The sequence below is a fragment of the Melozone crissalis genome, unplaced genomic scaffold (genome assembly GCF_028551555.1).
Source record: "Melozone crissalis strain CALT ecotype California unplaced genomic scaffold, PUWL_Pcris_2 ptg000023l_1, whole genome shotgun sequence".
NCBI classification, from domain to species: domain Eukaryota; kingdom Metazoa; phylum Chordata; class Aves; order Passeriformes; family Passerellidae; genus Melozone; species Melozone crissalis.
This window is the reverse complement of record NW_026535801.1, coordinates 34,197,946-34,215,212: the sequence shown is the minus strand read 5'-3', so window position 1 is coordinate 34,215,212 and position 17,267 is coordinate 34,197,946. Positions and strand designations below refer to the sequence as shown.

Sequence of the window (17,267 nt, the reverse complement as noted above, 5' to 3'; positions counted from 1 at the left end):
CTATAACAGTGATGTTTTGCATAAAGCACTCAAACATCATGCAGAGAAGGATGGGAAATGACTGATATTTTATGTGAGAGTTCTGTACCAAGCAGAGTACATGAGGAATAAGTTACATAGATGATGGTAGCAGGAATTATGGCAATATACTGAGAATATGTTGGCAAATTATTTCTATTTTTAAGAGGACGCTTTTTCTTTCCATATGCACATGACAATGATATCCTAATCAATGTGGTATTTTATGTCAAATATTGACAAAAAACATATTGAAATAATTTTTTTGGTGTTTAGAATTTGTTCCACTAGCTGTCTTCCCTTCCCCAAAGTGATTTGCCATTTATTGAAATGAGAAGTTATACTAGATTTTGTGCAGTATGACCCACGGACTCTCTATAACCTTAAGGAAAATATTGGTAAATGTTTTTTGCAAGTTCAAGCTTTCTACTTTATAGCAGGTCCCAAAGTGTAATATTTTATCTCTTTCTATATTTTATAGAAAGATATCTCTTTCTATATTTTAGGCCCCAATACATGAATTTCAGGCTTTTGCAGCACTCATATTAATTTAATGAAAAGCAATGTTTGTATTTGATAGGAGAAAAAAACATGGTATTTAGCAGATTTAGCAGCAAAAAGTGACACAGGGAACATCGGGAAATGCACAAGATATGGTTACATAATTCAGATGTGGAATTATCCTTCACAAAGGCCAGGAGTGATACAAGTTTCCATAGCACATGTCAGGGTCCTGGCAGCCTGAGCTGCTCATCAGTGACTGCGACACAACCTGGTGGCTCTGCTCCCATTAGTGCCACCCTCTCTCAATCTCGCCATCCTTTGCCTCCTCGTTAATAGAGGGCACTAAAAATTTTACCTACTGTAAAAAACTGTAGCCTGAAGAACTTCTCTTAGCTACTCCAGCGTTAATCTCAGCAAATCAAACCCCAAGTGATTATTATGTAAAAAATTGCCAGTCAAACACTTTAAAGTGATTTTTCTGACATCCTATTACATATGCACATATCCTATGGGTTGCTGAATGCTCTGTAAAGCAAACTGTAAAACAAGGTCTCAGATGGATTTGGGAGGATGAAGAGTAAAGCAGAAGTGGGTGGAAAAGAAGAAATTAAATATGAATAGGGTGTGTCGCTGTGGATTATAAAATTAAAATATTAAATATGCAGTAATAGTCTATGATATTTCTTCTAACAAAAAAAAAGTTACCAGATTGGGAAACTTGTTGGTAACACATATAATAAGACAAAAAGCAGATTTGAAATGTAAAATATTATCAGACAGTGCTTGAAACTGAGGGGCAGAAGTAGCAGAGCAGACAGCACATGCTTGCTGGTTGCTCTTGCAAGAATTATTTTTCTCTGCATAAACTAAGAGGAGACTTTTTTATGTCCTCTAATCAGTAAAAATAAAGGTCAGGGTTTCTTCAAGCTTCTCTTCTTAATGGCTGTGCCTAAATGGATATTTAGACACTTCAGCTGCCCAGTTTTCAAAGATGCTACAAATCTGTAGCTTTTGCTGATGTCTCTGACCAATTTATGTTATTTGGGTTCTGTGAAAATCATGGAGTTTATAGAGGTGCTTGAAAACTGGTTTCGATATTCTCCCTCTAACTGGTAGAATTTTGGTCTGTAACATCCTGCTTCTGTGGGCAATGACATGGAACATCAGCAGACATTTCCCCCAGGTTGAAAGGAAGGCCAAATACTGTGCATTTCTAATCTGGTCCTACTGTGCTCCCATTAAGATCATATCATAATGAATTTCTTCATCTTTCTAAATCCATTTCTTTATTGCATTTTCCATAACATTAGCGTATGGGCAGTTGGAAAAAGCTAAAACTTGCATTTGTATCATTTTACAGAATATTTTTACTATCACCATTATAGGAACATCACCCTATCTTTTAATGTTTCCTACAATCACTATGGCAAGCCAGGGTACAGAGGCTCAACATTTCTGATACAGCATTTCTACAAATAAAACCCATGGTGAAAACACGGAAGCTGTGTTATGACATCATTAGTGGCATGGTGTTGAAAACAGAGGCAGCAAAGCAAGCCAAGGACAGCAGCCACCATTTAGAAGCTGTGTGATGTGAGGGCTGGAGCCTTCCTGATTGACTGCTGAAAACTAAATTGTCTTTGGAGCTTCTGTTTGTTTGTGGCAGTTTCATCACTTGTCCTGGTGACACGAGAAGATGAAGTCTCTGGATGGGCAGGAAATTTAGGAATGAAGACATTTATCTTCTTGTCTTGTTCTACAAGGCAAATCCTGCTGGGTTTCTCCTCCCATTCCATGAAGCTGCCTGGCTGCCCAATTAGTGTGCTTGGGAAGAGGAAAGGGGGCTAAGGCTGATGTCACCCACAGGCGTCACACGCTCTGCTTTTAGCTCAGCGCTGTCCTTCTGTTCCTGTGAAAGTGTTGGGGAGCCCACTCTCTCTCCTCCACAGCCAAAAACTTTCATACAAAGCAGGGACTTGGGATTTCAGCTATCTCGTGCCATTCCTGGCAGAGACATCTGTGGGAAGCAGAACTTTTGCCTCCATATCCTGTTTCTTTGGTAGGCACGGAGTCCGGATGGCAGAGGATAGAAAAATCCAGATTTATGAATGCAGCATGATGTGGATAATTGCCATTCATATTTACTCAGGGGGAGAAACCACTCAGAGTGCACAGGCCCCAGGGCACAGAGCATGAAGTCAAAGATCTCCATAGGTTCCACAGGCTCTGGACAGCACAAAACCCTGGGGGTTTACCCAGGGCACTCCAACAGGAGTGAAATCATCCACAACTCCAATTGACAAATCATAGCCTGCCTTGCTATGCAAATTCTAGTTCTGGTGGCACTAGAATTTGCTAACCTAATTGCTAAGCCAATTCTGTGAGACAGTTGGGAGTTTAACAAACGTATTTCAAATTGTATTTTGGAGAAATCTCAAGCATGGGGGGAACTGGTCATGTTCTGTTCATTGCAGCAGATGGCATCCCATTTGGTGTTTGTTAGCTTTGTTTGCAGCTCAATATTTTGTTTCTAGGGGAACTTAGTAAGTTAAATAATTTATTTCTCTAATGCATCAAGATTCTGATCCAAACTCCACTAAAGTCAGTGCAAAACATTTGATTAACTACCACGTTCAGTGGATTAAATGCCAGGTTCTGTATGTTGAAGAGTATTTCAGATGCTCCCTAGTGAGAACCTCTGTGAGGCCTCTGCCTTTCCACAGAGAAATTTTTGCCTGCAAGTAAAAAAAAACTCAAATACATTCAAAAAGCTTAACAGACATGAATGCAAGACTGTGGAGATCGGGATGATGTTCTGGCTGAATGTCCAAATTGCTAAGCCTCTCTTGCTATTAAATTCCCCATTTTTTAAATAAAGAATATAAATAATACCTTCCAGCTGCATTTGGAATTTAATCTGGTACTGTTAGCAGGCTGCTTTGAGAGCTTTGAAGGCCCCATAGCAGCACTAAGCAAATAATCATTATCACTTAATATTCTCATCAAGCATTCTTGCTCAAGATGGGATCTTGCATTACAAGGGCTAACCATAAACACATTGCTCCTCTGATGAGGAATTTTCTGAATGTCAGGAGCAAATTCATACCCTGATCCTGCAAAGAGTTTTGCATGGGCAGAACTCTACCACCTTCAGCAGTCCTGCTGTCCATACAGGGCTCTAACCATGCCTGTGCATGGAGGAGATTTTTATTCCATTGTTACAAGCATTTTAATCCTGAATAATCTAAGATATTGAAGAAATTAACAGTTAAAAGGGTTTTTTTTTTTTTTGGTATTCTAATAAATATTAAATGCCAGCTCATTTTCAGCAACATTTTTTTCAGATTATTCATTCACTAGTAGGGCCTGGCAACTGCTTTGTTCTGTGTTTTCATCCTGATTTTCTGTTTGTATCATCTTTGGGCATTCAAAACGTGAGTGTGCATTAGCTGTATAGTGTGTCTGCATGAATTCCAGTTGTATTTTAGTCCTCCTAGTGGCCTATTATATTAACAATATTACAATCTGTGTTTAGGCACAGGAACATGTTCTCTATCACCAGTACCTCACTGCAGTTGCAGCATTGATGCTGCAGTAACACTTCTGCATTGCTAAAGTCAATAAATCTCCTAAAGCATTTGCCCAACAGATCCAGTCATGTGGCAGCTGTCACTTCACACACTTCTCTTTTTATATAGAAATTGCAGTGAAATCAATGCAAAAGAAAACCCTTATTCTTCCCCTGCAGGAAGCCCACTGTGGGAGCAGGAGCCTATGCTGCTTCTTCACACCAAAATCCTTTTTTAGTCATACCCAACAGAGGTTTTCCCACAGCCAGACAAGGGGATCAGAACCCACAAAAAAACCCAGGGTTCCCAATGTATCTTTTCACTGTGCCTTCTTTCTCTGAAAAAGCCTCAAAAGCCTTGCCAAAATATCACCTCTCAACCTAGGAAGGGTCTTTTACAGCCCAGGTGGGCTCAGCACAAAGAGTTACCTCCCTTTCAGGTCCTGTCAGGTGCTTAAGCTGAGCTTTGCTGGTATCCAGGGAAGCTGGGGGTGGAAAGGCAAAGGTCTGTCCAGCACTTGTGCTTGAGTTTTCTGTCTCAAAGAAAACTCTGTCTCTCTGATTCTTGAAAGCATTGGGAAATGTTAATGTAATTGGTTTTGTTTATAGTTCAAACTCACTTACATGTCTCTGCTCATAGACAGGAGTTATAGAGTCAGCTCTCCCAGCTCTGGTTTAATGAGTTGGTACCCCAAATCTCTGGGAAGATTATGAGTTTCCTTTGTTAGAACCAAGAATCTGATAGCATTCTTAATTATCTTAGTGGCAGCAGAACAGTCACGGGTTAGGTCATGGCTTATAGGACAGAGAAACATAAAAGTTGTAGAAACAAGTGCCCCTCCCAGCTTTCAGCCCCTGATGGCTCTGCCAGGTCCCAGGGGATGCACTCTGTATGCCTGGCTGGGCCACCAAGCAGGAGAGATCTTCTCATGACCAGAAACAGATGTACTCGTTTCTAAAAGATGAAGTAAACACATCTAAATCCATAAATTACCTAAAATTCCCCTCGGATCACAGCCAGATGATATGCATGTTAATCAAAATGGATAGCACTGCTTTAATTCAGTCAGGAGGAAAGTTCAGCATTTATAAATCTCCTGGATGTAGGAGCTTCCATCTGCAGCTGTAGCAGTGGTCATCTTGGTGCCCAGCATTGCTCTGCTTAATTGTGATTATTCCTAATCATTCTAATTCTTAATTCTCCTAAAAATAGAGAAACAGTGTTTGTTTTTGAGCATCCTTTAGCGTTAAAAAAAGGGACTATGACCTGCCATCAGCATTTCAGACAGGAATTGCCTATTCCCTACCCCAACGTGCATTTTGTACACAAAAAGTAGGTGTAAGAGTGTGAATTGCTGGCCACAGTGTCAGGAGCAGCCAAAGAAATCTGCAGGGAAGGCAGCAAAGATCCCAAATCCCAGTGGGCACCTCCCTGTGGCCACGTGCATGGGAGCATTGCTGTCACCCCTTCCTCCTGAGCACCCTCAGCCCCAGGCAGGCACCTGGAAAACCTGTCCCCCCGCACATCTGAAACTCAGCACTAATTTCTCCCCTTTCAAATTGCATTTTTTTACCTGATTATCCTCCAAAAGGTTTTCTAAATTCTTGATTAATTTTGGGGTTGGCTGTTTAATACAGTGTTTGGTTAACTAATTCATGTAGTTGTTTATAATTATTGCCTTGCTATAAAATCATCTTAATAGAAGGTTGAGGGGGTTTTGTTTTCTTTCCAGTAGAATAACAAGTTATTTTATTATTCAAACAAGGCTTACTTCCTGCTGTTTTCAATAAGATTTTTAATAAATATGTAAATTTAAAAATTAATTTACTGCATACATTTGGCAGCATGATTCTTGAACTGACAAAAGTTTGATGGATTGTAAAATTATCCTCCATAAAAATCATCAGTCACAGTAAACAGAATATATCAGCCTCTGGTAATTCTACAGCTTTTTCTTCATCTTATCTCCTGTTAGGAACTCACTTAAAATTGATTATAATATAGTATGTTTCTAGAAATGTAATTCATTCATATATTAATTAGATTTTAGGTTAATATCCCATCATGGAATAGGACATGAGCCAACAGTGTTTTCCTGTTGTTACAGAACTGCAGTAGAGAACCCTTGATTACTGTTCCCATGTGGTTTTACCACCAGGACTAATCACTAATCAAATTCCAACCACATAAAATGGAACATCCTTCATAGCATTTATTTTCTAGCTGACTTATACTATAGGCTTTTTATTGATACAACTTGCTGTACTGAAATGAACTAAAAATTGCAAGAGAGGATTTGTCCTTCTACTTTAATTTGGTTCTGCAGCCTGTGCCTGAAACTCTGTCTTGGGTTTTTGTGCTGCTGTCCCTGAAATACTCTGCCCTACAGCAGAGATAAATTGTTTGCATAAATTTAGAAGGTCCATGTAGATGACTGTACTGTTATGTAGGATTTGTTAGCAGATGAACTTACAGCACAGGTTTCCATCTGCAATTCATGCCTTGCTTGAATCAGTGCTGGGACTCAGCTCAAACATCAGCTGGAGAGGTGACAAGCACAGTCACACAACCAGCATCATTATTTGCATCTGTCCTGTCCCACTTTTCTCTGGCTACAAAGGAACTTCCCTATTCTCATTGCACAGTCAGAAAACTGTGTGCAGGAGGTTCAGGCTGCTACAGATTGACTGGGAAGGCAGCCTGGGCTCTGCCCCATTCCCCTGCTCCTCCTGGAGCATTTATCCCAGTGCAGGAATGCCCAGCCCCAGCCCCTGACCCTCACTTAGGGAAGGTGCAGAGCAGGGCACACCTGCTGGGTTTCCTTAGAGCCTTTCAGAAGCCTGGTGTCACAGAAGGGAAAAGAAAGGGCAGTGGGTTTTGGTTAGAATCATTAGAGGTAAAAAATCTCTGCTACGTAGAGTTGATTAAAATCTGCAGTGGAAAGGGAAATGTCAGCTGCAGGCTCCTAAAATAAACTCTGTTTTGGGACTGGGGTTTAAGGAAGCTAATTCAGAATTTTTTAAGAATGAAGAAGACCCTGTTTCCAAATTCTAAAATTTTGACCTCTGTATTCCTGGTGAGAGCTTTAGTTCTGATGTGTGTGCACTGTGGACATGAAGCCTTCCTCTGCAGCAGCTGAGCGTTGTGGTCACACAGAGGGGAACTGAGGCTCTGGAAAGATTACTTGTCTCCTCCCAAATTGCCTTCCTCCTCAGAGGCTAAAAGTAAAAAGAGCCCTGTTTGCTGTGGAACTTTGTTTAAATCACCTCCCTGAATTATTCTGAGATCTTGCAGGAAGGGACATCCCCTCTCCTTCCTCTGCAGGTCTGCCAGCAGAGGTTTGTGCTCACTGAACTCTCCCTGAGCACAGCACAGCCCTCTCAATGCCCACCACAAGCCAGCCTTCATAGCTGGGAGAATTATTCCTACATGGCTTTTTCCATCCTGCTTGATTTCCTCTTGATCCTGCCACATAACCTTGCTTCTTCAGTGGTTGCACTCAATGATCTTAAAGGTCTTTTCCAACCTAAACACTCCTGTAATTCCATGATTCTCTTTCCACTGCTTCTGTCTTTTTACCCACAGGTCAGCTGGATGGTCACAGGCTATGAATCTAGATGAATCTAGTCCAGTGCACAAAATGCAGGTTTACTAGTGAGGAAAATCCTTACCCTTGCAATCCTTTTTGCAGTCTTGAAATGCAATTCCATTTTTTCAGTTCCAGTATTCCAGGTGATTGTAATAGAGACATTACAGGCCAGGAGCTGAAGCATCACTAGACAGGGGGGATAAGTGTCTTTGTAACTACCAGAATGAATTGTCTTATTCAAAAAAGCCAAAGGTGGAAGATCAAGACAGGTAAGAACACAGCTAATACTCAGGAACAGTACTCTGAGAATAGTTCAACCATACAGAAAAAATTACTCTGATTACTGAAAATGTCAGTGAGATTATATGTTATATGACTACAATCCTGCATTTACTGAGTTTAGAGGATTTTTCTCATCAGTCACATGTGAGATAGAACCTGTATCTTTAAGAACTGCATCTGGTACTGGATTTTTTTTTTAAAACCAACAACTTCAAGCTGTACTTTTTCCCCCTCCTGGATTCAGGTCCGTGTAAGTATCCCAATTAAAAAAAAAAAAAAGAAAAAATAATCAATCAAACCTCTATTCTAGGATGAAATTGTAGCCCCGTTTTTGTACAAAGCCCCTTTTTTAGCAATCAGCCATACTTTCATCAAGAAAAGGATAACTACTTTCATTCAGTAGGACAAACCTCTGTATATTTAAATTCTGTGAGGTGAAATACAGCGTGATGAAGACTGAAACAGTGAAGTTATTTAGGACTGCATAGTTCCAGTACCATTTGGTTATCACTGACAACATAACCCTTCATATAATTCTGTCAAGGAAGAGTATTGACCTTCAAATGGTCAAGTTCAGCCCCTTTGTTTCCAATCTTACCTTTCAGTATTTTTTTTCACTGCTGTTTTTTTCAATCACTAGGAAATCAGAAAAATTTTGCTGTTTTACTCCCTCTACAAGTAAAGCTAAAAGGATCTCTGAGAAGTTAAGTGAATCCTATCTCTTGTTCATTTTCAGTCCATCAGGTTCTAAAAACTGAGTAACAGCTTCCTTTCTCACCATGGATATTTCTTCCTTAATGCCTTGTGGTGAGCTTCTGATTGCACTAAGCACTGCTTTTAGTGGGCAGATTCCCTCTGTGAGAAGCAAAATTGGTGATTCTGCCAAAGTGAACAGAGTGAGGCTGTGCTTTGCCTTCTGGAGAAAGTCCTGGTGTTTAATTGCTTTTCTTTTTAATACATTGCCTCAACACACTTGGCTGAGCACCAGCACCATTATCACTTTCCAAGGTATTGCCACTTAGAATTGGATTTTCTTATTCCTTTTTAAATAAACTCTGTCCATGCAGAGTTGATGCAGCCAGTGGCCATTCTGAGCGCTATGAAAAAATAACATTTCTGCCATTCAGTTTGTACCTGAACAAAGGCAAAAAAGTCTGGGAACTCAAACCTCAACATCCTGATTTATTAAATTATGCCAAAGTTCAAAGAGAGTTGGTATAAACCTAATCAGGTCAAACAGTCTTGTCATGTCAAGGAAATATTCATGTATGAGGATGGTAACCTTGGCATTAGAATGCTGAATGTACTGAGTCATCTCATCATTTTATGAAAATTCTGCTTTTCAAAGCATAAGGCCCAGCTCACGAAACCAAATTCTTTTATCTCCTTTTAAACCACACGAGAATTCAAGCTGTAGACAACACAAGTCTCAACTCCTCAGTTCAGGAGGCAATAGCTGTTCTGTCCAGATCTGCAGCTATGGATTGTACACAGTTTGTGCTAATCAGCTGCTTTTCCTCCAAGGTCATTCACTTACAATTCAGGATCATGAGAAGTGATACTGAAATCTATTTGTAGATTTTTATACTCTGAAATACAGTGGGCAAACTTTGATTACATAGTCATGGTTACATTACCCATAATGCCATCAGGGGATGATGCATAGCAATGTATATCTGGCTTTCCTATCAGCTGCTGAACTTACTAATTAACTTAAAAATGCTTCCTAGCAATGCATTTTTTAACACAAAAAGAAGCTGGCACTTATTGTTTATCATTGAAATCTGATGTGTGTCTCTGAGAATGTCATTATCTGCTACAGCAAAATAATTTTGGGATTTCTGCTCAAGTAGAAAAAAGAAAAATGATTCATTATTTCAGAAATTATTTTACTGTCAGTCCAGAAAACAGATGAAAGCTTCTGACAATGCACAATGGAGAGCAAGGCTTATCTTATTATTTAAAGTTGTGCTTTAAAGAGGAAGAGGTTCAAACACGCCATTTTTAGCTCAGCTGTAATGCAGCAGAGGTCACGCAGCTACAGCTCTCACCTTTGTAGTTTGCTGGATGTGGCTGGGTAACTATTTTCACTGCAGAGTGTTGCCTGTCCACCTGATGTTCAGTGAGACCTGGAGATTGTTCCCCTCGCACAGAGAGCCTGCATGGCAGTCTGTCCTGGCTGGAGGACAGACGGACACTGCCCAGCCCCTTTCATGGGACACCTTCTGCTGCAAGCAGCCATGTGACACCAGAGGATTCAGTGAGAGGCACTTCTGATGAGACCAGCACATCTCTGGCCAGAACACTGCCCTGTATTCCTTGCTCTACAAGAAGCTGTGAATGTGTTAAGACTGTCCCCCTAAACAGGTTATGTATGAGCAGCCCGTGGTGCTGCAACAGCACATCCCTCTCAGACCCCTTGTGTCGTAAATACAAAGCAGTTACAGGAGTTAGAGGATGGCTAAATTGGAGGAACTGTGAATTTAAAATAAGAAATAGTGGCTCCTGGGATCAAGTTTACCCTGAGCATATGCAGACAGAGTAACAAGCAATTTTTAAAAAGTAAAATCTAGAAAATTGTTTTCCCTTGCAATAAAGTTATGAGCAATAACTAAAAAAAACAAAAGGGAACATACTTTGTATCTTCTATTAGAGATCAGATCTGAAACCAAAGACCTGGAGTTATACAATTAAGTATTGATTTTGCTGATCTATGTTTAATTCTCATAGCAATTTTGTTGTTTTTACCCAATAGTGTTTTGCAGTTATACTTCACTTGAAACAATGCCCTTCCTGCTATTGTGTTAATCTAAGAACTAAATTGCCCAATGCATGAGAGACATAAATAAAGTTCACTTTATTCCTTTTTGTAACTGATTCTGAGCTCTTTAAAGTGCTGGTTAACTAAACTTAGACAGCTGGAAAATACATTTATCCTGCAGAATGGTTCATTGCTATTTCTGGGCTCTGGGACTCATAGCCTGACCTCCAGATAACCAAAGCTTCTGTGTGCTACCACATTCAAGAAATGGCCTTGCTGCTGCTTTCCTTCCTGCACACGAGTGTGGGCTCCTCTGTGCCTGTGAACCTGCCCATCCTTCTCTCTCCTCCTTCCCACCACACCTGAGGAATCCTTGTGCAGCTCTTCCAGCTCTCGAAAGGCGTTCTACCCACATGTAACCTCTCATTTTTACAGTTTGCAGGAAATCTAATTTGATGTATTAATGTAGGAATAACACCTATTTATAATGTATCAGTGTAACTGCAGGCTAGTTTTGTTTTCCTAATTTTCTGTGCTTGAAGTGACATGCCAGGTTTTATTACATCACTAATGGGTTTTAGTTATTCCCTTTAGGATGTTGCCAGCAAGGAAACATTATTCTGATTCATGACTCATGGGTTTATTTCAAAGTGATGTGGCTCGTGATGAATGCCTGTGTGTGTGTCAGGAGGAGTTTCTCCTCTTCTGACAGCTGGTCACTGCTCTCAGGTGGGGCAAGGCACCCCAAACTGGGCAGGTGAGAAGCTCCAGCTGTGGGAAGCTCTGCCCCCACAGTGGAGTGGAACAACAAATGCTCCCCATGCCCTCAGGCCATAATGGTACAGATTTTCCATACAAAAATACACAAGATAAGTAAAAGAAGCTAACCATTGATCTGCTTTAGGGCCAGAGCTGTTACAGAGGCACTGTGAAAACCACAGTTTTTGTCACACTGAACCTTTTCTTCCTTTTTTTCTATTATGACTTTTGTAGACTAAAATCTCTGACTACATGTTTTTGTCTTTTCTCTTAGTTAATACTTAGGAAAACACAGAGAGTCCACACCAAATGCAGCACTCACCTTGTTCACAGAACAGATCAGAAAGCAGCAAAGCCAACACTTGCGGGCTGAAATGGTTTCAGGCATTACTGCTCAGAAGGATCCTGTGTGAGAGCAAGCACAGGCTGCTGGTCCATCTTGGCTCTTGCAGCAGCACTGAGCAAAATCAGGAGTCTTTCTCTCTGCTGTGGTGCCAAAACCACCTGTTCACTGCGCAGAAAGCCATTCCAGGAGAGATTTGATGGAGAACATGGCTTAGAGGTTAGGTGTTCTTTACACTTCTTACCAAATCCCATCCAGCTCTTCCGGACGTAGAGCACACCCACCTCATGTTCCACTCTGCAGCAGCTGCTGAGTCACTTCAGTGTCACTCTCAAATGCATTAATGAACTAATTACTTTAAAATAAACAATGCTAACATCTTTAGGCTAACCCTTGTTCTTTGTTACAGCTGTGACTCTGCTGCAGTCAATAGCAAATCTACATAAAAAACCCCAAAGTTACTACATAACCACATACACCATTTATCAATCAAATTCTAACAATAGTTGGTTTGCTTTTGCCTTTTGTTTCATCTAGCAGCTTTTGAGACTGCCATGAATAACAAGAAACTTATTCAAGGATGAATCTAAATAAACACTCTTTGGTAATTCTTTACAAGTTGTATCTATAGTAACTAGAAAAAAAATTCTTAACTTGGATTAACATTTCTGTTCTGATACACACCAAGGTTAAAGAAATGACCAGTGACTTTTCAGCTCTAGGAATGATCATAATTGTGTTATTGTGAGAGAAAATGATTTGTTGATTGCGCAGATTCTTACATTAATATCTCTGCTTAAAGTTTTATTTTTCCTTAGGCATTTTCTTCTATCTGTTAAAGAAAGGAAGCTCAGGTTTTTTTTTTTTTTCAGAAGGATGTAACTGGGTGCAATGACACCTAAAAAGGACAACTCTTTATCCAAAAAAATACCCATAACTTATTTCTGAATTGTTTCTTGTTTTGGTAATAAATTTTGCTACCACTGTTAGAATTTGTTTTCCCTTTAAGCCCTGATGTGTTGTAGATATGCTGTTCACTACTCAGGATCTTTTGCCAACAGGTTTCTCTGATGGGCTTCAGTTCACTTCAATTTCACTTGATTCAATGTCTTTGCTTAAAAATTTTAGAGTACTTTTGTTCCCTGCAGTTTCTCTAACGTACTTTATAAAATAAATGAGAAACTAGGGTGTGATTAAAATAGGATTGTAGCCTAGGTTGTGCTTGAAGGGTGTAAAAAAACTATTGATACTGCATATATGCAGAATATACCAATGAATTCAGTCTGGTCTGTCTGAGGTGTAAACCATCCTTCAGTAGGATAACCAAAATGCTCCTTTGATTGTGATGCCTCACCCAGACTGCTCTGTCCCGCAGATTCTCCTCCTGCCCAGGAGCTGGAATTGGCTCCATCTGAATCAATGAGAGTTTTTTATCACAGGCCTTACTGACTCCAGTATTGAGCCCTGCAGTCCCAAGCCTGTGCTAACCAGTCACATTCCATTTATCCAAAGAAAAGCTGTGAACTGGGAAAATTAAAGACAAAGAAACATCATTTAGTCTGCCATATAATAAAGTATTTTAGGCTCAGCACTCTGAAAAGCAAAAAGTGCTAACGTGTGTTATTGATGCCATGGCTGAGAATATTCTCATCTGGCCTATGGAGAAGTGAAACTTGAAATACTGAAAAAGTGAAAGCTTTTTCAGTATTTCAATTGAGGGCAAAGGGGAGAATATTTTAAGGTGAAATTGTGAACAATTTCTATTGTAGGGTCCTAAATTTGTGCTTATTCCCATTACCAAGGGTTATATTCCTCTATCTCAGAAAACATTTTAATTACAGATATTAAAGACCTTAGTTTTAACTGTCATCTAAAATTAGAACCCAACACAACATTCCCTAAAACCTTTTAGACTCAAGATTAATTAATGCACCAAACAGAAAATGTTCATTTGCTAAGACTTTAGGATCTCCTGTTGCTTTGCCTAAGTTTGTTCAAAACATTTTCCAAAAATAGTCATCTAATCCATGCATTGTCATCTTATGAAATGTGACAAGATCAAAGCAAAACCAGTCATTGGACTGGCATTTCAATTTTTATCTAAGTAGCCATCAAAACAAGCAATCAAACTATGGAACAATTTGTCTTCCCCTCGCCAGAGATTGCCAAGGAGAAGCAGCACAGCGTGCACAACATTTCACTGACTTGAAGCTTGAATTCTGCAGGAAATTCTAAGGACCCTTTACAACTGCACATGTAATGACCCACAGCATCCACACATCTGCCCAAGCTGTATCCTCAGTGTGCTTAAAGTGCCATCTCATTTTCTAGCTAAACAAAAACGTTGATGCCTTGGATTTACAGTAATTTACTGATTCTGTCTTTGCCATCTGATGGCAGTACCAGAAATGAGGAATGGCTTTGCACTCTGATGGCATATCTCAGAATGCTTGACTCTTATCTGCCCAGGAGGTTATTGAATGTTGATTGTAAAATGCTGAATGCTATCCCATATATCTCTGGTAACACGATCTGTAAGAGGAGTTAGTTACTCAGATTTTGAAACACTCTGTATATGAACAGCAGGTCATTTTTATTGAGCTGCTCCCTACACAGCTCCCTAATGATTCCTTGGTCAGATCTCTGATGGAAAATACCAGTAGCTAACAAAGGGATACAATTACCCCGGTACAATCCTACTGAGTATTTTTAATATGATGTGCTAATACATTGTCCAGTGTTCCCACAGAATTGCACCACTTCTGTGAGAAGTCCTGGCCAATATCTGATTGATTCTGGTCTGTGGGGATTGGCCCAGTTCAGTGCAATTTCCTGTCTTGTTGCTTTCTTGTCTATTAGAGAGGGTTTGAGTTTGTGGAAATCAATAGGCTTATACATGCAAAATGTGGAGCTATTCTCTAGCAAGTTTCATTTGCATCCTTAATTTATGGAAAATGCTGTTTTCCCCTCTGCGCTTTGCTTTTTTTTAAAACGCTACTTTAACAAATACCTGTTTAAACATACCCCCCAAAGTATTCATGCAGAAGATCTGAACTCCTGTGAGGATGCTGGAGGTGTTTAACTCATGCATAGCCAGGGTCTGCTGCTTAGGACATTAACAGCACTTGAGTGTTACCTAAATGGAGTCCTATTTGTCTTAGCAGAACCATTAAAGTTATGATTTATCCTAAAATGGACACTAATGTTCTATTTAATCATATCAGTTATTTAAGCATCTAACAATCTATTTCCTCTCACCCTGTGAACTTTAGAGAGATGGTAATTAATGGTGTACAATAGGATAACTCTTAAAGAAATATGCTTCCAATATTTCTCTCACTTTTACAGAAATTGAAGCAAACTGAAGAAACAAAAGAAGATTCCCAGAGCAGAGCCTCTAAAATTTCCCTGGAGTCTCTCAATAAATTTAACAGCAATAATGTACTTTTATTAGAAAAAGAGAAGAACTGTCTGAACAAGGCTGAAGGACAGAAGGAGGAACATGGAAAGAAAGAAGCGGCTTCCTTGACCAGCTCGGGCCGGCAGGACGTGGACAACTTGGAATCCCTGAGTGATTCCCTCTATGACAGCTTCTCCTCTTGTGCCAGCCAAGGCTCCAACGACGTTTAGGGACATTCCCACAGGGATGGAGCTGAAGGTGAGCGTGGAGTGAGCAGGGAGAGGAGACTGTGCTGGGCAACTCGCCCTGGAGCTCGCCGTGCTCACCCCGGGGTGTTCTGAGCTCCCACCACACAGCAATAAGGCAGGGCAGCATCTCGGTGGTGCAGGGGGCTCAACACACCCAACACAACGAATAAAGTCTTAATTTTGCACTTTTGTCAATATTTGTACAGTTGTAAATACCTTGGGAAAATATATTTGTAGGGATACACGACAGCAATAAATATTAAATTGGTGCTATGCTCCTGTAATGGCAGATTACTAACTTAAAGAAGTTTGTGTGAATATTAACAAGAAAAGCTGGTAGATTTTTTTAAAAAAAGAGTTATAATTGTCCTAGTCTTAAAACTGTATGTAGAAACACTGCATTTCCATAAACTTGAGCCTGCCAGGTTGTCTTTAATAAACTCTCGTGGACTCCCTTTTAGAAAACATATTTTATTTTTCCTTCTTAGTGCAATTCCATGCAGGTATTCTAGGGAAACATGCATTTCAGTTATTACAACTTCACAACAGGTGTCTTATTTCAAAAGGGGTTTGACTTTTGACATGGCAAGAAAATGAATAGATTAAAAGGCCTGATACTGCTGGCATTGGCTTCATCAATCATGCACATAACTGTTTGAAAGATCAGGGTCAAAGCAATTCACTGCTGACACAAACAGGGGTCCTGTAGGGAAGAGAACCACATCAACCACCCTGTACTTCTGGCTGCAACGTGGCTTTTCAACTTCCACCTCCTCTGTACTGTGCTCATTTCCCATCAAATTAAAAATGTACCATGCTGTGTTATCTTTTCTAGTCTCTGTTTGGTCTTAAGTAAATCCTGAACACTAAAATTATTTTTTAAAAAACAAAACAACTCCTGTCTGTGACACATTACGATGTTGGTGCTAACCAGTACTAGTTCAAACATATCTTGGAGCAGGGGGATTGGGCTGTATTGGGTGTTCTTGTTTTTTTCTACAAAGGTTGTTTATATGTAAGGGAGAGTCTATTTCAAAGGTTCTGCGTATTTTTTCTAGATGTGAAGTATTTATAACTGCTTTTTGTACAGCAATTGTAAACTAGATATATTTGGAGTATTTCTAGACTCTACAGTTTCTTTAGCACATGCTTGTTAATCTTTGAAATATTGTATGATCAGTGTTACTATTTTGTGCAATTTGTTATATTTTAATTCATTTCTGCCGTAAACTTGCATCGTCTTTTTCAACTTTTAAGAGATTTTCATTGAAAACACCTTTCGTAAATAAAACTTCTCTTGCCTACCGGTGCGTGCTGAGGGGTTTTGGGAAGGGGATGCTGTGACAGCTTGGGCTGGGTCAGGGGGTACAGCTCCGGGACAGAGCACGGGCGGGCAGTGCTGGGGAATTCCTGACACGGGGCTGTTAAACAGCGATTTCAGCTTAATTAACTCTTCCTTGGCGCAGAGCTGAGAAACGATCGCTGGGGAATAATGGGGTTACCCTGGGAGGAGGCGACGCACTGAGACGGTCCCAGCAGGGACGATGTGGGGGCAAACCTGGGGCTGCCCCTGCCCTTCCCTCCCCACGGGCGGTGCCCACCCCCCGACGGCTCTCGCTGCCCCATCCCATTGCATCCCATCGCATCGCATCGCATCGCATCGCATCCCGCCGTGTGTCCGCGCAGGTTGCAGGCTCTGACCTCCGCGGCCCATCCCGTGCCCTTTCCCCCCCGTTTTGTTCCGCTGGAATTCCCTTTTAGGGGGCTGGGAGGAGGGAATGGCGGGGCCGCGCT

At 40.5% G+C, this 17,267-nt stretch overlaps 1 protein-coding gene across 1 annotated transcript in view; it reads left to right on the top strand.

Moving 5' to 3' along the window:
- Window positions 1-15,460, top strand: part of NCKAP5 (NCK associated protein 5) — a 369,194-nt gene extending 353,734 nt beyond the window's left edge. Inside the window, exon 20 of the mRNA XM_054278273.1 lies at window positions 15,174-15,460. Coding sequence (XP_054134248.1) covers window positions 15,174-15,455 — 282 coding nt within the window. The 3' untranslated portion in view covers window positions 15,456-15,460. The remainder of the gene's footprint in view (window positions 1-15,173) is intronic.
- The last annotated feature ends 1,807 nt before the right edge of the window (window positions 15,461-17,267 follow it).